General features: G+C 40.5%; 1 protein-coding gene across 1 annotated transcript in view; it reads right to left on the bottom strand.

Annotated features, from left to right (window-relative positions):
- LRGUK (leucine rich repeats and guanylate kinase domain containing) overlaps window positions 1-23,299 on the bottom strand; it is a 130,806-nt gene that overhangs the window by 79,332 nt on the left and 28,175 nt on the right. Inside the window, exons 6-8 of the mRNA XM_006144992.1 lie at window positions 18,379-18,503; window positions 12,385-12,528; window positions 2,449-2,529 (exon numbers count right to left, since the gene is read on the bottom strand). Coding sequence (XP_006145054.1) covers window positions 2,449-2,529; window positions 12,385-12,528; window positions 18,379-18,503 — 350 coding nt within the window. The remainder of the gene's footprint in view (window positions 1-2,448; window positions 2,530-12,384; window positions 12,529-18,378; window positions 18,504-23,299) is intronic.

The following is a 23,299-nucleotide window of genomic DNA, read 5'->3' as shown; positions in this document are numbered from 1 at the left end:
GTCTTTTTCTTTTTCAAGACAGGATCTTACTAGGTCATGTTTCTCCCTAGTGTCTGGAACCACAGGCACAGACCACCGCATCTGGCTTTAACAGTGGGCCAGGAATCAAACCCAGGCCTCCCATGTGGCCTCAGCCTACACAGCTGCAGCGGCTACCAGCACGTGCTACCACACAGCTGGGCCAGAATTTTCTTATTTATAAAGAGTAAACTAAGCCTCCGAAAAGGTGAAGCACCTCATCTCATTTCTGACCACTGACTCAAACCCTGTCTTCTAACTTCAGAGATTTTCATTATGGTAAATAACAAAACCTCACTACTTACTAGTATTTTGTTGTTATTTATTTATACTATTTTGAATTACTCCATATTCTTTATTATAAAATTTTTTATAATAATAAAATAGTATTCATTTATAAAACAAATTCTTATTACTCCCTACCAACTGCCCCATAAGGGATTATCCGCCTTTTAGAAATGTAATCAGAGTTGGTTTTGCATTAAGAAGCTATGTCTCTGAGAGCCAGCAGGTGGCATGATGGTTAAGTGCAGGACTCCCTCAAGTCCGATTGTAGTTCAAGTCCTGGACCTGGCAGCTTGAAAATCATGCTGGACGTGTGTGTATGTGCTGAAAATCCCAGGAGGAGAAGGGATAAGAAGGGAGTGTGGCATGGTCATCCCCCCTGGGGTGTGTTTTCTCATTTTCCCTTTCACTGTCTTTCTCCAGTGAGCAGACATGCCCAATGGCAAAAACCGTAAAAACAAACAAGGAGACCAGCAGGTGATGTAATGCTTACATTGCTAGACTCCCACATAGTCAACCATGGTTCAAGTCCTGGACCCAGCAGCTTAAAACTCACACTGGGCACATATGCATGTGTGCCCACGATCCCAAAAGGAGAATGGAGGAGAAGGGATTACGGCATGACCATCCCTCCGGGGAATGATCTCTTGCTTTATGTCTGTCTCTCTCTGTCTCTCTGGCAAGTGCACGCACCCTATAGCAAAAATCTCTAAAAACAACAACAAAAAACAACAAGAAAAATAAGCTACATCTCTGAAGAGAAAGATATTGGTGGATAATGCCTTCAGTAGATGAGAATGTTTGTAAAGTAAGTATACAAAGGTATCTTTTATGTACGTCTATGTGTAAACGGGAAGGCGAGATTTTGTATCTAAGTGAGTTAACGTGTGTCAAAGGGTTGTGATGTTTATACTCACGTGCAAACACTCTTCAGGGATCTGAACCTGGGCTGTGATAGCCACTTTAAGCCCTGCCCATTACTTGCCCAAAGATGCTTTTAAATCACCTGCCACTATTCCCAGGGCTGTTTTTATTTTGAAATCTTTGATTTTATTCTTTTACCTGTCCAGACATGTTCATCAAAATACACACACCAAATAAGGTACTCGGCAATACATACACAGCACAGAGTCTGTGGGAAGGCAAAGGAAGGATTGAGGTAGGAAAAGGGCAACCGAGGAACAGGTGGAAAAGGGGGGAGGTGTGGGAGGCTGGGAGAAAAGGATGTACCAATGGACAAGAGGAGAGGAACTTGAAAAGCCGTCTCCATTTCTTGAATCCCAGGGGCTAGGAAACCCCGGGGAAGAACTGACCAGCCCTCGGTATCTGCAGGTTCAGCCAACTGCGGGGAGAAAATGTCACGTTCTTGCTGACGCGCGCTGTGAAGTGAGGGCGCCCGTGTCTGTGTCTGCACTGAACATGCAGACACTTCCGTCCCTACTCCCTCGACAGCACAATATAGCCACTATTTACACAGCACCTACATTGTGGAGGGTATTATAAGTAATCCGGAGATGATTTAAAGTACACAGGAGGATATGTGTAGGTTAGAAGCAAATACTGCGCTATTTTATAGAAGGGATTCGAGCACCTGAGGATGTTTTGAGTCCATGGGCTGTCCTGGAACCAATCCCCTGCAGATACCTAGGACAACTGTATATTACGCTCTCTAAGTACTTTATAGACACTCCAATTCCAGGGCTGCATCAAGCAAAATTCTTTAGATATCCAATCTTACATTCTTCCCTCTGTTAAAAATAGAAACCACATCCTGTCTGCACTCGGACGCCATTTATCTGCTAATGTAAAAGAACATTGCTCTGCAATCTCATTAGCTCCATCCTGTAATTCCCAGTACCACCAAGGATGAGTCACAAATAACCAGGCAGAGTGGGTAACAACATTCACTTTCAGGCTTTACTTTTCACTGAGCAGAGTCAAGAAAGATGGTATTTCTGAAAAATGTCATTTTAGGTGCTATTTATCCCTCCTAATTGTTTCCTGAGAGAAAAACTGTATTCACATCTCTGATGTTCTTTATCTAAAGTACTTCTTAACAGAATTCAAAGGTAATTTAAAACAAAAAGAATTCCAAGATCGTTCTCATTGCCCCCTCCATCACCCCTACCATAAATGATCTCTCACCTGAATTGGATTTCTTAGAAGATTGAGAATTCGAAGGATGGGTAGATTTTCAATGTATGCTATTTCACCCAGCTCGGCAATCTATTTAATTAAAGAAACAAAATGTAAAATGAACAAAGATAGTACAAAACATGGTACAGCAGGAGCCCAAGTGGGTCCTTTAAATTCAACTTATTTACAAAGTTATTCTGATAAATATTCAGCTTTTTTTTTTTTTAAAGAGATTTTTGCATTAGGGAACAAGTGCTTACTGGAGAGAGAGAGAGAGAGAGAGACAGAGACATTTAGAGGGAAAGTGAGAAATCACCCCCCGGGGGGATGGCCACACCACATCCCTTCTCCTCCATTCTCCTCTTGGGATCTTGGGCATGCACATACAGGCTCCCAGCGTGAGTTTCAAGCCATCAGGTCTGGGACTCGAACTGTGGTCGGCCATGTGGGAGTCCAGCAACATAACCCACTACACCATCTGCGGGCCCCAAATATCCAGCTTTTCCATGAGAACTCTATAGAGCTGCTACAGGAAGGACTGCACACCCCTTCAATAAACGTGAACTCCACCACATTTTCTTTTTCCTTTTCTAGCTAGAAAGTAATACAGTTCCTCTTCTAACCCATGTTTAAGGCAAAAAAAAAAAAAAAAAAGTAGAGAATCAGAACAGAAAATGCAGCCAGGACTACCTGGCTATCCTCTCCATCTCCAGTCCTGGCCCTGCAGCACCCCGACTTCCCTCTCAACCCCATTTCTGCAATCGTGGTCACTGGTAATTGGTTGAGCCTGTACGTGTAGGGCTCTATCACTTTTTCCACAAGAGTATTATTTTAAGGAAAAGCGGAAATTGGAAACACCACAACATATTTATTGAAGGGTGCCCACTGTTCGCCTGAAAAATTTTTTTTGCCAACCTGGATAATTATGTTTTATTCACTTTTCTGTATTGGTTATGTTTCACAATTTCAAAAACTAGGAGAAAGAAAGGAAAAACAAGATTGCTTAACAGTTCCTTAACCGGACTAAGAATAGAAGCTTGGGTTGTGGTTGTAGCAGGCCTGAATTCTCCACTAAACTGAAGACAAATTGTTTAAATTTCTTGTCATTAGAATAATTACAATTTTATTTCTGCATGTGTTATAAAAGGCCTCCAACAGCAAGGCCATCAGTGATGACCTAAGTTATCCCACCACAAAACACAGCTAAAATGTCAACCAGTCCCAAAGCTGAGTAATAAGAGGAACATATGCACCAAGTTCCAAAGATGCTATTTCCAACAATATAAAGTGAAAGGCGAGTCCAGAGCTGCGGCTAACAACCTGCATGCACTAACCTGGTAGAGCCACTCTACACCAGCGTGATACGCGTTTTTCCTTAAGGTGACAAAGGGACCACTCATCTTACGTTGTGTTATTCAGGAAGGTGGGAAAGTGAACTTGGTTCACACCGCTCGGTCAGAACTTTGAGAATGGACCAATGCCCTCTAACACACAACTCTTGTCCTCGAATCTAGTATAAACACTCAGAGAAAATGTGTCGGCTGTGTCCATCGTGACTCACCACTACTCCTGGCCACTGCACCTGCAGACATTGCTGGGAAGGATGGACACTGGTTCACTCTTTCTTTCTTTTTAACTGCCAGAGGCATGTGCACTTGCCAGTGAAAGACAGAGAGGGGGAGAAGGCACCCCCAGTGGGGCATGGTCACACTGCAATCTCTTCTCCTATACTGTCAGGATTTGGGACACACACAAACACACACTTGATGTGCTTTCCAAGTTTTGGGGGCTGAGATTCCAACTGTGGTCGGTCATGTGGAATCCCGCTCCCTTAACTACTAGGCCATGGGGCCCCTTCATTCTTTCTGAAAGACTATCTGATGTGTTACATGTGCTTAAGCTGTGAACCAGCTACCCTGTGTCAAGAGGTTTATACAAAAGAGATCACTGGACTGGCATAAATTATATACAAGAATGCTTGGTCTAATAGTATGTGTAAAAGTAAAAAGTTTCTAAATACCTAAGAACTCCACCATTAAGCTATTAAATGAGTCAAAGAGCACTTCTACAGAAGGACAGCTGTGGAACACAGTGATTCCCATGGTGACTGATGAAAAGATTTTCTCAACACGATACAAATATCATGAGTAGAGTGCTCAGGGACTATATCAAATTCCGTTTCTACTAAGATGTCAGATGGGATCAAATGGTCTTTAGAGAGTAAGATGAAAGGGATCCAGCTTCCCCCCATCCTTTCAAGGGTGGAATGGGATGGGTAGGTGGGGAACAGCATGGGGTAGCCTACCTCCAACTTCCCACGTCTGCTGAAGTAGCAAAGTGCCACAGTTACTGGCAGTCTGCAATGTGCCCTCTTCCCCTGAACAACCTCACCCCTCAGGGCACCGCACTCCCATTCCTTCTCTCTGCATGGGCCACAAACCCAAGGCAGCCTAACAGGTTTTATGTCCTTTGTAGAAGGACAGAAGGTATAGGGAAAACTGCATTGCAAATGACTTAAAGTGAAATATGTCCAGAAAGGTTATGTTCTATGTGTGTGTGTGTGTGTGTGTGTGTGTGTGTGCGTGTGTGCACGTGTGCATGCACACTACAGGACAGACACACTAACTGGAGAAAGGGGGGAAGAAGGGAGCAGAGAGCGAGGGAGAGAAAAAGTGAGAAATCACCCCTAAAAGGGGACAGCCATGCTGTAATTCCTTCTCCATTCTCCTCTTGTGATTTTGGGCATGCATGCATATGTACTCAGCATGTTTTTCAAGCCACCACATCCAGTACTTGAACCTTGCAGTTAGTCACATGGGATCCAGTGCCTTAACCACCATACCACTGACTGGCCTAGAAAGATTATAATCTTAAAGTAACTTCAGCACAGGTGAGTCCAGACTTCAGTCTACCCTGTTCGGTGATTTCCTTTGCCCACTTGCCACTCTCTAGAATAGACTCTGTCCATTTATTTTTCTGCCATTTCCTTCCAGGTCATGCTCCACTGAGATCTAATGAGGTCTGTTAAGGCCTTTTCTTAAAAACAAATTGTTTTTTTAACATATAAGAGACCTCAAAAAGTTGGTGGAGAATAGCATTAAAGCACAAGTTTATTGTGTTACAAAAAAGTTCTGAAATTCACGCATGGTCTTTTCCATAAACGTTTTCGAAGACTCCTCATGCGTGTGTGTGTGTGTGCATGTGCACTTGGATACTACATGTGTACATCTGTCTCCTTAGAAAACAATTGGGTACAGTCATAACTCTTCATGGGTCATCTCCATAGCACAGCAGTAATGTGCTACTCCAGAGAAGCTGGATCATAGCAACCACAGTGCGAATGCCAGTCCAAACAGCCTGAAACACACAGTAAACAAGCAAGTGTCCTAGGTTCCAGGAAGAGAGACCGGAAGAATACGATGTTTCCAGACACTGTAGAGGATGTTTCTCTCTCTCTCTCTCTTTCTCTATCATTTTTCCATTGCTACATACGTATAAATTTGTGCCCAAAGACAGTGTTTTTCAAACTCTACTGACTAGTTAATGATAAATACATTACTGAAATAAGAATCAGTGGGGCCACAGGTGGTGTAGTGGTTAAGGTGCTGGACTCCCACATGCCCAACCATGGTTCAAGGCCCGAACCTAGTGGCTTGCTCTCTCCCTCCCTCTCTCTCTCTCTGTCTCTGTCTCTCTGTCTGTCTCTGCCTCTCTTTCTCTGGTGAGCATACATGCCATATAGCAAACATTAATTAATTAATTTAAAAGAAATAAGAATAGGTAGAAGAATGAAAAGAAAACAAAAGCTACAATAAAAAAAATTATAGTCAAGGACACGAGTAGACAGTTTTTCAAAAAGGAAATCCATTGGCTAGAAAATAGGTAGCAAAAAATGCTTAACCTGGTAATTGAAGAAATTCCGGGTGGAAACCAGCAGTTAGCGTAATGGCTATGTCGCTGGACTCCCACGTAGTCGACCACGGTTCGCGTCCTGAACCCGGTGGCTTAAAACTCACGCCGGGCGCGTGTGCGTGCGTGCCCAAGATCCCGAGAGGAGAATGGAGAAGGGACTGCGGCGTGACCATCCCCTCTGGGGGGTGATTTCTCGCTTTCTGTCTCTATGTCTCTCTCTGTCTGACTGGTGAGTGCACGTGCCCTATAACGAAAACCTCTCCAAAAAAAAAAAGAAAAGAAATTCAGGGTGAACCAGTGGGGTGGTGGTAAGGCAGCTGGATCACCTATGGTCAACTGTGTGGTACGAGTCTCAGATCCAATGGCTTGAAAACCACACCAAGCACCTATGTGGGCGTGCCCAAAATCCCAAAAAGAGGGAGAAATGGAGAAGAAATCAAGGTGTCACTGTTTACCATGGAAGGTGCTTTTGTGCTTTTCCTGTCCTATCTCTTGTCTTGTGAGCACAGATGCTCTTTGACAACATTTTTTTAAAGAAAGAAAAATTCCTATATCTCCTCTGCCCCCTGTGGTTGTGCTTGCTGTATGAGGTGGGAGATCGGGGTTCAATTTTTGGCCTATACTCAAAAGCCAGGTGTAGTGGGGTACCCCTGTAATTCCAGCTACCGGAGAGGCTGAGGTAGGAGCATTATGAGCTCATAGTCAGTGTAAACAGCCAGCCAAGCTGGTGAACACCTGGGGTCCCAGCTTTTCAGAAGGCTGGCAGGAAGATGGCAACACAGCAAGGCCCCATCAGAAAAAGGGGTGGGGGGAACCAGCAGATGACATAATGGTTACCTGACTCCCACGCGGTCAACCAAAGTTTGAGTCCCAGACCCAGAAGCTTAAAACTCACACCAGGAGCATGTATATGAGTGCTCAAAACCCAACAGGAGAATGGAGGAGAAGGGTTTGTGGCATGGCCATTCCCCTTGGGGGTTATTTCTCGCTTTCTGTCTCTGGTGAGCATATGTGCCCTATAGCAAAAAAACTCCCTGAAAAAAAAAAAATCCCCCCCCACACACATATACATAAGAAATTCATATTAAATATGTTTTTCTCTACTGGATTGATATAATTTTAAAAAGATATTTGGGCTGGTCCCATAGCCTAATGGTTAAGGAAGCCAGATCCCACATGCTGACTACAGTTCAAATGCTGGCCTTGGAGGCTTGAAAAATATGCTGGGCATGAGTGAGTGCACGCCCCAAATCCTGACAGACAGAGAAGTGGAGAAGGGATTGTGACATGACCACACCCCCACGTGGGTGGTGCTTTCTCCCTCTCTTTGTGTCTGTCTCTGGCAACTGTACATACCCTGTGGTAATTTAAAAGAAAGAAAGAGAGAGAGAGAGAGAGAGAGAGAGAGAGAGAAAGGTATTTACTGATAAACATGTAGTAAAAAGATACTCTAACTTCATCCACTAGCAGTGTTTTAACTTTGAAGAAATCTATCAAAAGCCTTAAAAATGTCCACACCTGAGCTAGCAGGTGGCATGGTAGCTAAGGCACTGGATCCCACATGGCTAACTTGGCAGTTTGAATCCCAGACCCAGTGGCTTGAAAGACACAGTAGGTGCCTATGTGTGCCAAAAATCCCAAGAGGAGAATAGAGGAGAAGGGACTGTGGCATGGAGGGGAGGGAGTTCCTCACTTTCCCTCTTTTTCTCTCCAGCAGGTATGTGTTCCTAATGGCAAAAATATAAAAAATAAAAATAATTTTTGAATGCCTATTCCCCAGTAATGATGTTATTTCCAAGAATCCATTCTAAGGAAATAATAATATACTTACATATTGATATATAAGAATATTTATTTCTACATTATTTTTAATAACAAAAGTTATAAACATGACAAATTTCAATAAGCAAATGATTCAATAAATCCTGATGTAACGTATCCATTCAATAAACTATCTGACACGTATTAAATCAGAGTTTTCCAATGTTGGGCACACGTGGTCTTGGTCATCATTACACTCTAATCCATGAGCCAATGCTAAACAAGGCAAGGAACAGCTGAGCATGTGCCTCTGTCACCAAGGAGCCACGTCACTAAGAAGCAGGCCAAGTCTATCACCAGGAGCCAGGCATCAAGAAAGGGCCATGGATGAAGCATTAAATCCAGCTAGTTTTCACCTGAAAGTTCAGAAAGTAGTTGGAGAGTGAGGAGGCAGAATCAGGACCTGGGCTCAAAGTGTACACCCCGCAGTGCTCTCTGCAGAGACCCGGGCCTGCCAGGGAGAATGTTTGCTGCGACAGCTCCTGCCCTCTTTAGAACTATATAGTGGCCCCGGCTACCTTGCTTGGCCAGCCCCTCTGGATATCCAGAGGCCGAAAGCCTCCAAAGAGTCCTCTTTTCCTATCTGCACCCTATGGCAGAGGGAGCTTGGCCAGGGAGAATGGAGACCGATTTTAGCAGGAGATCCAATCATGCCAACGTCTCCTATCTCAGCCCTGCCTTCCTCTGTACCAATGCAGTCAGCCCTGGATGCCTGGAGGCCCTAGCTACCCCAAGGGACCATCTAGGCCAACCCTTTTCCTCACAGACCTAACAAACTTAAATCCAGAGAGAAATTAAGTTCACTCAGAAGATGAAGTGCCTTCAATTCTCCCAAAATTCCTTTGTTCACATATGTGAACAGACATAGGGGCCAGGATCCAGTGAAGGCGGGTCTAGCACCCTGGCATTGCTTGTCTGAGACATGAAATGGCGTCTCTCTCTCAATATCGAGACGCAGGAAGTCCTCTGGGAAGAATGTCCTAACTCAAAGCTTGATACAAATCAAGAATAGGGTAACTGTCTTCAGCTGCCATCATTTTCCACAGTTTTGGGGAGAACGGCCAGAGCCCTGGGAAAAGTAAAGAGACCTGGAGTTCTGGGTGGAATACTCCTGCTACTCAGGATTTAAGTTTTCTTCATGCGCCTCGCTTTTCTATATGTCTAATCTTGTGAATTCTTACAAAAACTCAGAAAAGTAGTAGGGAGCACACACTGAAATAACGAATAAGATCAGAGTAGTACTTTCTCTGAGTCACTCCCAGGCTCAAAGGAAGGATTATGTTTATCATAGAGTTAGTAGTTAGGGATGAATTTTAAAAGCTAGAAAGACTTAAAAATCTAACCAGCTGATGGTAAATATTTGCAAATTACCTTAAAAGAGACATTCAAAAGAGCACATGTAAGTGCTACAATGTTTCAACAGCTAAAAGCAAATAAACACTACCAATGAAACACTACTAATGCCATCAATAAAACAATATCCTTAACATTAAATAAGTCAAATGAGAAGCGAAGTTCCATTATGTTTCTTTAAATGATACATTTTCCATCCGTGATACACAGTACTCTCAGTAGTCCTGGAGAAATCTCTGAGGAACTCTTCGGATGGCTCAAACAGTATTTCCAAGTACTATGGGTTGCTCCCCAACCTGCCCAGTGGGGAGATTGGGAATTATGTTATTGTTACAAGCCCATCGTTGCCAAAGGATCCCCCCTTTGGGACACATGTCCACTTTTTTTAAATGGAGTCTCTAACATTTGAAAATTATAAACACTTTTCTTCACTTAAGAATACTCCCTTTTTTTCTTTAAAGACTTTCAAATGTAATTTGAAAAGTTTTTTTTTTTTTAAATGAGAACAAACTGTATACTCTATCCTCTATATACTCTATGTGAGGTGTTTCTAGACCTGCGCTATTCAATATGGTAATTACTAGCCATGTGTGGTTACTTGGCACTTGAAATACAGCTAGGATGAATTGAGATGTACTCTGAGTGTAAAATATGCACCAGATGTCAAAACTTAGCATGAAACAATAGAAGGTAAACTATCTCATCAATCATTTTGTTTGTAGATATGTTGAAATGACATCTTGGGTATATTGGGTTAAATAAAATAATATTATTAAAATTCATTTCACCTGTTTCTTTTTACCTTTTCACTGTGGCTAGTACAGAATGTTAATGGTATCTGTGGCTGACAGCTATGTTGGCACTTTACTTCTTTGAGAAAGTACTTTTTTGAACATTTCACCACACTCTTTTTGAAGGGAGGGTCACTGGCATTTCATTTTACTGTACCCTGCGGAGGATAAGAACACTGACTCTGGAGGCAAGCCATTCTATAAGTGAGTCCTGCCTCTGCTGTTTATCAGGTAGATAACTTTGGGCAAGTTACTCAACCTCTCTTTCTTCGTCTGTAAAACAGCAATAATAATAATAATAGGGTTATTGGGATCAACAGATGGTGTAATGGTTCTGTCACTGGACTCCCATGGAGTCGACTGTGATCTGAGTCCTGGACCCGACAGCTTAAAACTCATACCAGGTGTGTGTGCATGCATGTCCAAAACTCCGAGAGAAGAATGGAGGAGAAGGAATTGCGGCATAGCCATTTCTCCTGGGGCTGATTTCTCTCTTCCTATCTCTCTCTGTCTCTCCGGCAAGCACAGACATCCTATAGCAAAAATCTCTCTAAAAAATAATTTAAAAAATAACAATAGAGTGATAACGAGGATGGAACGAGATATGTGAAGCGCTTGAACAGTGCCTGCTATATAAGTGCCCGGAGAATGTTTCTAGATTATTTTATGACTGTAACTGTTATTATTATCATTACTGTTACTCTCTTTCCTGGTTCCGGAGATACAGTGAGCTGGAATTCCAGGAGTGCATCCTACCATCCAATACAGGCCCCCTCCACCCATGTACCTGTGAGAACCATTTTCAACGGGAAACAGCAATTGCATGAAAAAGACACTGAAGCAGAGACTGTGGAGACTTCCTCAGACACACAACCCAGACACAAAGGCCCTCCTCCCAAATTAATGAACATGAAGGCTGGCTCCTTGATGCAGGGGGAATATGCTGCTCAAGAAAAGCTCTAACTGACATGGTGAGTGCGACTGGAACCTCCAGCCTGGTCAGCCTGAAACGTACTGGAACATGTGTGAGAGCCCGAGATTCAATGGGCTGGAGGCAGAAACGAGGGGATAACGGCATGCCTTACCCTGTGGAGGGTGCTCCTCTCTCTCTCTCTTTCTCTGTATTTCTCTATCATCTGTGTGTACTCTATCATGAACAAAATATATATATATATATATACACACACACACACACACATATATAATATATATTATTTTTTTTATATATAAAATAATATATATTATATATATAAATAATAAAAGAATGAATGAACTCGAGAAGTTGCCAGGCCAATTTAATATACAAATCAAGTGAGAATGAGGATAAAAAAGTTTCGTTTATGATTAAAATTTCACTTAGTCCCAGTCATAATGGCCACCTTTTCTTGATTTTAGCAACTAGCAGAGAAGGGAGTCAGTTGGAGGAAGCTACCAGACACACTGACAAGCACCATGGCCCAGAACAGAGCCTGGTTCTGCGGCAGCGCAACTCATGCCTGTGAGCACTGACTTCTCAGCTTCCTGACAAAATCTCTCCCTGAAAATGTGGGTCCTCAGTATGAGGAAAACTACTGTGTAGACCTTATTGCATAAGTCAGCTATGGGTGCCAACTCAATATAACAGGACTAGGAGCACAGATGCTTCTTAAAACTGTGCAACTCAGCCCATGGTTGAGACACTGCGTTCTGTGGACACATGGGAGATTTGAGTTCGATTCCCAATGCAACCTACAGGCCAGGTGCTGTGATGGGTGCCTGTAATCCCAGCGACTGGGGCAGCTGGGGCAGGAGGATCGTGAGTTTGAGGCTGGGCTGGGCAACATAATGAGACCCTGTCGTACAAGAGATGGGCATGGTGGTGCATACCCACACTCCCGGCCGGAAACTGAGGAAGACTGCAACAGAGCAAAAATCTCATCTAAAAAAATGTTATTAAGAGTGAAAGCAAATTTACATAATTTCTGAAGTAAAGTATGCATTCCGTGTCGGTGCCAAATCTCTAACATGTCCTCTTACAGACATGCTGAAATCAAGACACGCAAAGTGTGTCTTACTATCTTTACCTTACCTTATTATCCTCTAGGTTGATCACTTCCAGGAGGTCGTGGCTCTCCAAGCCTTGGAGGCTATTGATCTGATTATGGGAAAGATCTAGGTTCTGCAGGGTTCTCAGGTCCTCCAAGCCCGTGATCTTCTCAATCTGGTTGTTACTCTGAAGTGGACAAAATATACTTAATGTCTTGAAGAGCACTCATAGGAAGATCTGTAGTAGCACATTTTCACTTTGGACATGGCCTTAAATCTATTAAAACATCACCAAGCCACACTTGTCCCTTCCCTGTTGTATTAACTTGTTCTTGTGTTGCTAACAGAAATACCTGAGCTTGGGTGATTGGGAAAAAAATAGAGGTTTATTTGGCTCACAAATCTGGTAACTATAAAGCCCAAAGTCACGGAGCCAGGACCAGGCCAAGCTGACAACAGGGCAGTCAGAAGCAGAAAGAGGAAGGCAGATACATGTGCAGGGAGTGGGGGGAGGGTGTGAGGAGAGAAAACACTTTTCCACATCCTCTGTCCCTCCCCTACTTCCAGACAACTGGATGGTGCCCTCCCATTAGACCTGGCCTCTTAAAGATCTCGCTGCCTCCCAGACCACAGGGTACCAAGCTTCCAAAGTATGAATCTTTGGGGTGTTGTAGGCAGGTGAATGATGCTATAGTTTAGATAATAGATTTTCCCCCAAAATTCACCCATATATACACATACCCCAAAAGGAAATCCCAGATTTCCAGCTGGAAGATTCAGAATACAACATTTTTATTAAAGTGAAAGCCAAGTCTGTATTAAAATTCAAAGGAAAGACAAACTTGGTTGTATAAGCTTTTAACACAATATACCTAAAGTCTAACACCAGCATAACTCCACATTTTACTTAAGAAATCCATATATATTAAATTCAAGTCCTTTATCATCAATACAATAAGCTGCTTGAATATCATAACTCTCATTCACAGTTTGTTTTCACAAACATTCTAAATATAATCACATCATATCATGAGGGCTGTGGTAGTTCTTACCTTGATGACCTCCCATGAACCATGCCTCCAGTTATCCAAGGTCTTGTGCAGTGCCCTCTTCTTAAATCTAGATTGGAACTATGATTTGCCTTAACCAAAAGGATATGGCGGAAGTGTGCCAGCTCTAAGGCCAAGGCTCAAGAAGGCCTGGCAGTTTCTGTCTTTGTGTCTTAGCAGCCCTAAACTATCATGTAAGATAGTTCAGCTACTTTGTTGGAGAGAATTCATGGAGGGGCTGCATAGAGAAGAGGTCACGTGGAATAAGGGTCTGAGACTAAATAGAAATAAAAGCCAGTCCTCCCAGAATCACACCTGGCTCAAGCCCCATTCACCAATACAACAGCTGAATGAGAAAAGCCCAGCAGAAGAAGCACCCAGCTCATATTGAAGAACTGTTAGCTAATATAATAGACATTTCTGAATCGTTACAATTGTAGTGATCTGTTGTGCAACCTTATATAACCAAACTAAGTTTTTCAATACAATAATTCACAGGCAGTGAGAATAAAATAAAGATTCAAGACTCATGTACTATCCTCTTCCTCAAACTCTACCCATAATAACAATCAAGAATGTTAACAAAAATATGCATTATTTTATAATATACTCTTTATTTCTTGTGTTTCTTATATTTGAGTAAAAGAAAATACCATAGTACTTTTTTACTGTAACTTTTAAATTTTACTTAACTTTTTGACTATTTTGTAATAATACTTAGCTTAAAGTAATACCGTAGTACTTTTTTACTGTAACTTTTACATTTTACTTAACTTTTTTACTATTTTGTAATAATACTTAGCTTAAAGTAAAAACGCATTGTATAGCTGCACAAAAATATCTTCCATAGTAAAATTAAGGCCTTAATTTGAGCTGAGAATCACAACAAGGTCATTTTGAGGTTTTGATTAATGTCATATTGTGCCCATCCTTACACTTTTAAAACTTTTTAATATATAGTTAAGAGCTTAAAAATGAAATTATCGTATTCTCTTCCATCTACAATATTTCTCCTGGTACATGTTTCCTGACATACTTAATAGTAAGAGCTCATTTCATTCTATTTTTCATACAATTTCAATTCAATAATGAGCACAATTTATGTTCATTAATATAATCCTATGGTTCTATAAAGCATGTTGATATAATGTTGACAATCTATAGAGCTAGGTGTTAGCACATAAGGTTTTATTATATAATTATTTTTACATTTTATATATGTTTGAAAAATTCCATAATAAAAATTTTAAAAATTCATAATTCCATTTGCCAGAGTGAAGTCAAATTTCCTTCTGTTCAGAGTTGAAAAAGTCATAGAAAGAGTAATAGAAAAGGGAAAAAAAAAACTACACTGAACTTATCATGATGTTCATATTAATTTTACATATTGAAATAAGACCTCAATATCCTATTCAAAATATACCCACATATTCAACTTATATATAATACACTTCTCCCCAAGGAACTTTGAAGTGCTTTAGATGTGGTAGATAGACTGCAATTCTTCTTTACATATCTCTGAGGGCTTTCAAAGTAGTGGCTTACAGGAGAAAAGTGAGCATAGAAAAGTTTAATTAGATAGCCTCTGGTCATAAAAGAAACTAGAATGGAGTAAATTTGAGAATCACAGAATTTCTGAATGCAAAATGATCTATTTAAGGTTTTATCCAACATTGAAACACAATGCATCCTCCTAAAGGTGAACACTCCGGGGACCAGCAGGTGGTGTAGTGGTTAAGGTGCTGGACTCCCATGTGGCTAACTGCAGTTCAAGACTCAGACCTGAAGGTTTAAAACTCATGCAAGGCATGCATGCCCAAAATCCCAAGAGGAGAATGGAGAAGAAGGGATTGTGGTGTGGCCACTACCCCCAACCCCCATCTCTCAGTCTGTCTTTCCAGTGAGCACACTTGCCCTATAGCAAAAATCTCTTAAAAAAAAGAAAAAATGTGGATACCCAGTTTCTATATGATTGGTTCTTCTTACTTGTTTTATAGTGATTAGCTTTAGAGAAAAACCATTTTCTTTCTTTTTTTTTTTTAAGATTTTTTTTTTGAGAGGTTTTTGCTATAGGGCGTGTGCGCTCACCAGACAGACAGAGAGAGACAGAGAGACAGAAAGCGAGAAATCACCCCCCAGGGGAGATGGCCACGCCACAATCCCTTCTCCTCTATACTCCTCTCGGGATCTTGGGCATGCACGCACACGCGCCTGGCGTGAGTTTTAAGCCACCGGGTCCAGGACGCGAACCGCAGTCGACTACGTGGGAGTCCAGCGACATAGCCATTACGCTAACTGCTGGTCCCAAGAAAAACCATTTTCTTAAATAAATAAAATTACAAGCATTTACCATCTATCAATTTGGGAGAGAGAAGAACAAATGGCTCTTACTACAAGATAAATTTTAAAGTTTGAAAGGCACTGTCCTGACGTGCTATTACTGAGTCCCATATTCCCCTTACATTTATCGTAACAGTCGATGGTCCAGAATGAACAGTTTGTTTGGTGAATTGTCCTTCTTTCTCTAAAATGTCAAATGAGCTATTTTCAACAGTAGCTAAAGCAGCTGGTTTTCTGATCCCATGAATTGAAAATAAAAGCATTCAAACTTGTTTAAACAAATGGATTTATTTTATGGATTTTTATTAAACTATGGATAAGAAAAACCTTCTTATTCTCAAAACTTTTAAGAAGTATGAATGAAAGATATTTTGTATTTTCTAGCTCCCTTTGAGTGATGAAGACAGACAATGGGAACAATCTGCCCAGTTATCTGTAGGGGGAAAAAACCACCAGAAATGGATTTTACAGCTTTTTCTAAAAGCCACCAGGACAGAGCTATCAACATGGATTATTTGTTTCATGATTGAACAAACTATTGGAATGAAAGTGCTAAGCATTATTACTCTTAATAATGGGTTCACTTCTAATTCCCAAACACACCCTCACACCTCCTTCCATGTATCATGCTCCACATAAAATAATGGGGATGTCAATACAGAAAAAATATGTAAAGAAAAGGATAAGGGTCTAACAAATTACAAAATGACTACTACATACTACCAATAATCCTTCAGGTTATCATAATATTTTTAAAGAATATTTAATGTTAGGGACCACAGTTAGTGTAATGGCTATGTCATTGGACTCTCATGTAGTCAACCAAGGTTTGAGTCCCAGACTCAGTGGCTTAAACTCACGCTGGGCGCGTGTGCATGCGTGCCCAAGATCCCAAGAGGAGAACAGAGGAGAAGGAATTGCGGCGTGGTCATCCCCCCTGGGGGGTGATTTCTCGCTTTCTGTCTCTCTGTCTTCCTGGTGAGTGCGCCCACCCTATAGCAAAAAAACAAAACAAACAAACAAAAAAACCCCAAAAACTCTCAAAAAAAGAGAAACATTTAATTTTATTTGTTATTATTATTATTTTTTAATTTGATGAGAGAGAGAGAAGGAAAGTGAGAAAATGAGCTTCCAGGTCCAGGACTCCAAACCATGGTCAGTCACGTGGGAGTCTATCTCCTTAACCTCTACACCACCTGCCAGCCCCCAGATTATCATAATTTTAAAAGGAGTCTTACTGTTGTAATTATAAATTTTTCCAATTGAATTTATCAAATTCATTTTCAAGGACACTTTTCTTACATGTCTCAGCAGGCAGAAGGTATGAGACCGCAGGTGAATGATGCAACATTTTCGTACCTCAGTCCCATTCTTGTTATTAGGATACCAGAATTTTACTGACACCAAGCTCACTGTAGGGACGGAAGGATCTTAGAAAAGCACTTTGGGTTCTAAGCTCAGTGAAAGAGAAATGATTTATGGTTAACTAACAAAGGAAGAACATATGCCAAAAATCTGCAGATAACCTAAGATGTTATTTCAAACAACAGCTCGACACCCTCCCATGGAATAGTTCACATTATAAGACATTATAGGCCTCATGGCTTGAACTGCTCCCTGCCCCTTCTGTGATGAATGTAATGAAAAACAGCAAAGCCTCTAGGAGTAAGAAGGAGGGAGAAGAAAAGGAGCAAGAGTCCTGGCTATTCCACAAACAATATTATCAGCCCCCAAGTTAGCGAGCTACCCTGTTATTTTTCTATACTGTTACTTAAACAAATATTGAGTATATCTTTGGAACTATTATGATGCTGCTGAGTTTTGTTTTTTGTTTATTTTTTTGTTTTTGTTTTTGTTTTTGTTTTTGTTTTTGTAGATGATCTCTGCATCACAGCCAGTCACTTAGTGAAGAAGAATGTCCACCATAGGAAAACTAATCAAATTTAAACTTTCTGATTAGGATTGTTCCTTTATTCTTAGCACTGTTTCTGTTTTTACAGGACAAGACACAAGTATTAATATAGAAGGGTTGTAAAATTCTGTGCCCAGCATACATGTTGTGCCTTATCTGAGAGCAATGAAGTGCTAACACCAATAAATACACTGCTTAAAAATGCTTAACTGTTATTTTCACCAATAAGATATTATAAAAATGTTTTAAAATACATCTTAAAAGTAAACCTTTCTTTTGCAGTTTAAAAAGTCAACATTTTTGGGACCAGCAGGTGGTGTGGTGATTAAGGCACTGGATACTCCCACATGGCCAACCAAGGTTCAAGTCTTGGACCCGGTAGCTTGTTTCTCACTTTCCCTCCCTCCTCCCCACCCTCTCTCTCTGGTCAAATTAAAATAAATGAATGAATAAATAAACTCAAGTAAATAATTATTTTTTAAAAAGTCAATATTTTAAAAAATTGAGTGTGGGTACCCGATTAGAAAATCATTTTACCTTAGCATGAAATATTAATAACACACATACATTTACACACAGACTCGAGATATCACAACAGAAACAAAACTGAAGACACTAACATTTCATTTCATGAAGGAATTAACTTTGTAGATAGCTGGAAAAGTCTAGATAGTCATAATATATATGTTAACCATTACCTACTACTTCTGTACGGAATCACATTTGTTAGACTCACCAGGCAAAGAATTTTGATTGGTAACATGCTTAATCCATTAATGGTTGTGATCTTGTTGTTGGCCAGACTAAGGTGAATGAGATTGCTGCACATCTCGAGTCCACGAATTTCTTCTATCTCGTTGCCTATATACCGTGACTATGTTTAAGGAAAATGCTATTAAAAGTATGTTGAAGAACAAAAGAATCTGTCAACTCATCACTAGAAAAATAAGACAACAGCTTAAATAAAGAAGCATTATATGCCTAATGTAGGATGAACACGAAATCCTGAGATTCACCTTTTCGTATGAAATAAATTATATACTGCATGAAATGAATGTTTTTAAAGGCATAGCTTTTGAGCATGCTTGGTTATATTTGCAATTGTATGTGACATTTCATGAGTTTGCAAGGAAACATCGTAGTGGCTCATGACTGCTTTCACAGAAATGACATCTGAATAACCTCGCAGACATACTATGTACCAAGCTTTCTCATTCTTCTAACTGGATAACAACCCGCATGATGCCATCCGTAGCAAATGGGTGGTCTAAAGACCTAAACCCTTTTATAATGAGGAACAGCCTTTTATTATATTGACTTCTCTTCTATCTTTAAAATAAATGAGATTTAAGCTCTGCCTTAATTTCCTTATTCATTTATTAAGTTATTAAGTTATCTCCATTTGGGACCAGCAGTTAGCGTAATGGCTATGTCACTGGACTCCCACATAGTCGACCGCGGTTCGCGTACCGGACCCGGTGGCTTAAACTCATGCCAAGCACATGTGCATGTGTGCCCAAGATCCCGAGAGGAGAATGGAAGAGAAGGGATTGCGGCGTGGCCATCCCCCTGGGGGGCGATTTCTCGTTTTCTATCTCTCTGTCTCTCTCTGTCTGTCCGGCGAGCGCACGTGCCCTACAGCAAAACCTCTCCAAAAAAAAAAAAAGGTATCTCCATTTGTTATAATATTAAAATGCAAACTTATCTTCTATGTTCCATCTTTGAGGTACCTAAAACTGCAATGCTGAAGTCACTAAGTCCTGTCAGCTCTTTCTGTCCTCAATCTCTTTGACAAATTCCCCAGATGTAATGTCATTTCCTCATCAAGGTTTGGTTTTTGCTCTCAAGTGGACTATGACATCACTTCTCAGCAACTCATAATCTGCAAAAGATCCAGTTGATTCCAAGACCTGACATATTTTTGCTTTAACCATCTCTTTACTTATTCCCTTTCTTTTTATTTATTCCTCTGCCAACTGAGCTGATCTTTAGCATCAGTGGATACTTCTAATATCCATTCAGTCCTGCCTCCAGTCACCTTATACATTGTCATTAGGTTAATTTTTTCAAAATATTGATTAGGTACTATGTTTCAATTTAAACAATTCTCATAGGATGAATTCAAAATTCGTCACTGTGGCAATCAAGACCCTTCACTATAATCATAATTTATTTATCTAATTCCATCCCCATTGTACTCCAGTGAGAATTCTCTGTTTCTGCCAAGTCAGTCCTCTCAGTATTTCTAGGATGCACCAAGAACTTCCTTACTTGTAGTGTATCATTTTGCTTTCTCACACTGCTTCCTATTTCTTTCTTTTTTTTAAAAAAAATGGTGTTTTTTAATCATTTATTTAATTTTTATTTATTATTACTATCCTTTTTAATTTGACCAGAGAGAGACAGAGAGAGAAAAAGGGAAAGTGAGAAAGCAAGCCACCAGGTCCAGGACTCAAACCGTGGTTGGCCGCGTGGGAGTCCAGAGCCCCAAACACCATGCTACCTGCCAGCCCCTCCTATGTCTTTTCAAACCCTACCCATTCTTCAGAACTTGACTCCAAATTGCACTTTTGTTCTTTTCTTTTAAATACTCATATTAAACCAATCCCCTAGGCATCTCTTACTGACAGATAACCACCATTTTCTTTTTATTATTTTTAATTACATAAGAAAGTACAAATAATAGACCGAGAACATATTCATTACATATGTGTGTATATACACACATATACACACATATATATAATTACTACCTAGACTACACAAAAAATTACAATAAATCAATTGGGGGAAAAAAGATCAAATAATCCAACACAAAATGGACCAGAAATATATCTGGGCAATTCCCAAATCCCAGCCGCTAACAAGCACAGGAAAATGCACTCTTTCACCGTAGTCAGGAGAATGCAAATTAAGATCAAATGCCATTCTTGACCCATCAGCTAGCAAACATTTTAAAGGATAAGATTTTGAAAAACAGATCCTTGTATACTACTGAGCAAGAGTGAGTTCATTATGATAGAGCCACCATGGAGGCAATTTGGCAACATCTATTATCCTTGTATGTACTGGCAATTCTATGCTGGCATTCACTCTAGACCAATCATTTCTTCCTCAAACGCCTTTTCTGGTCAACTTCTAACACCCACCTATCTCCATCAGAGAATTGAATTTTTTTACAGAGAAAAGAAGGGATCATAAATATCACAAAAATACATTTGTGCCTCATAATTATTTGTAATTATTCTAACTCTACTACTTACTAATTATGTTTTTCAACTTCTCTCTGCTCAGATTTTTTATTCAGAAAATAGGGATAACACTCATCTGCCAGTAAGGCCAAAAGTTAGGTCATGGGACAAAACCTAGAAGATGAGTTGCAAGAACCACAAACCATCTCTAAATTATAAGATAATTATAAGGCATTATAATTATTCTTACTAAATTATCATCACACGAGGCCAAGAAAGCATGTCCTCTACCTCTTGGCCAATAGCACAGAAATGGAAAAAGCAAAGTTCAGGAATGAATCTGAAACCAATGAACCCAAAGAAAGAAGTCAATGAGGACACTCTAGGGATAAATTGCTAAATGTACCCCAAATGCCTAGGCTGTGCTCATTGTTTGCAGGGTCTATCTTTGGACTGAAGCATAGTGCTGGGAGTGGTCCATAGGCATTTTCAAATTTACTTCCTGAAGGCTTCCTATCAGAATACCAGTACAAAGAGACACGCAGCCTATCCTTTCTGTTTCCACTTCCCTTGAATTGTCTAAATAAGTATTCTGGAACTAGAACAAAGACCAGATCTTTGTGCATTTGGATTGTAACAAAAAATGAATTAAAAAAAATAAGAAATAGGAGATTAAACTGTCCCACACAACTGGAGATAAAATGAAATGCCCTTGGACTATGTAGTCTTCAGCAAGGAAAATGTCAAATGGCCTTCTGCCTCAGTTTAGTAGGGAGAGCAAGCGTGTTTAAGTCTACTTCAAGAGCACTGGAGTCCTGGTAGCTCTATGCCCGCCAAGATGACGATACTCTAAAACATAGCAGAATAGAAGAGATGCCTTTGGTAGCTGGGTCAGGGAGCATCCCTGTGGGAAACAGGCAGAGATCAGAAAACAGGAATCCTGAAAGCATCAGGAGAAATCAGAAATTGAAAAAGCAAGCTTGTTTACTGTGCCGACAGTAATTTTCCAAGACATTAGAGGCTAACCGCAGATCCCCTGATACATCCAGCTCACTCTCTAGCTTTGACTGTATGGCTGTTATGTTTTCTGAAATTAGTATTGCAGGAACGAAAAGGAGGAGGGATGCAGATGTCTCCCTGCGGTCACAGCCATGGCTTCTGCAGATGCCACTGCCACCGTTCACAGCACTGGGTGAAAGGGCAAGAAATGAACTAACATCTCTGTTGAGAAGCTCATTTCAGAAAAAAAAAAAAAAATTGGTCTCCTGTTTCTTATCACTCTCCTTTAAATTTCAAAGAATTTCAGGCCCTGAAAATTAATCAGATTCTGACTCAGCTGTGCTTTTGACAGTGGAACCACAGCTCTTTTCCCCCTCGTTACTCCCACCGTCACGCGGGTGTATAACTGCCAGGAACGGTGTCACTCAACGTGTGGAACTGGGCCATACAGAGCTCCATTCACTGTGCAGTTTGCTCTTAGGAATACCGTTATCCCCCCAGTCTCCAGTTTTCTCATTTTAAGAACCTTCGCGAAGTGTTACTTGCCCTCCCTCCTAACATGATTTTTTCATGTTCTTTCATAGGTCTTGGGACTTCCTAATAAGAAGAAATAGAATCTGATAAATCACTAAACTGTTATAATGAATTCGCTTACTTGGTTAATCCTCTTAGGTATATTTTCATTTTAAAAGACCAATTTCAGGAAAAAGCGACTCAAAGAACTGCACCTCATCAAATTGCACTCAGGCTCTTATGTTTTAACACGTCTGTGAATACGTCTTTGACAGGAGAAGTTCAGATCCTCGTGGAAACGGAGTGAGGGGACCCTGCAGCACGTTCACATACCTTTACAACGAGGGAAAAGTCCGACAACATATTTTTACATTTTGGTGTTGCTGTCAGTACTGCACAATGCTAGACATGAATTATTCACCACTTCAGTATTTGCTCTTATTCATTTGTCTACGATCATAAAATATGGTTTGGGTATATAGGAAACAGTTACTGAGAAATAAAGAGGAAATCCATCACAATTCTCTTAGCAGAGAGAGATGCAATGATGGCTTTAATCAAAACCAATCTTAAAAGATCTCTATCACCTTACCAGTGAAAAATGTTCCTCTCTAGAGGAGTGAATCTCTAAGAAATGAAACACACATCCGGTTTAAATGGCTGAGTGATTAAGAGCAGTGATTACTCAATGAATGCAATCTGGGGGGAAACAAACAAACAAAAAAACAATGGAACTCAGAAGACTAGTCTCAGATTAAACACTGACCAAATAATCTTAGAGAAAGTCACTGAACCTCTCTGGGTCATAGGCTCCCTCTCCCACTAAAATACATAAAATAACGGTTAGTATTAGATGATCTCTAACAGCCTATCTAGATTCTAAATTCTACCATTTAAAAAAATTCTTATGATCCTGTAGTCACAAAATAAATTCTAATAAGTAATCTGTTAATG

This window comes from Tupaia chinensis, unplaced genomic scaffold, assembly GCF_000334495.1.
Source record: "Tupaia chinensis unplaced genomic scaffold, TupChi_1.0 Scaffold000140_1, whole genome shotgun sequence".
NCBI classification, from domain to species: domain Eukaryota; kingdom Metazoa; phylum Chordata; class Mammalia; order Scandentia; family Tupaiidae; genus Tupaia; species Tupaia belangeri.
This window is presented reverse-complemented; position numbering and strand designations above follow the sequence as displayed.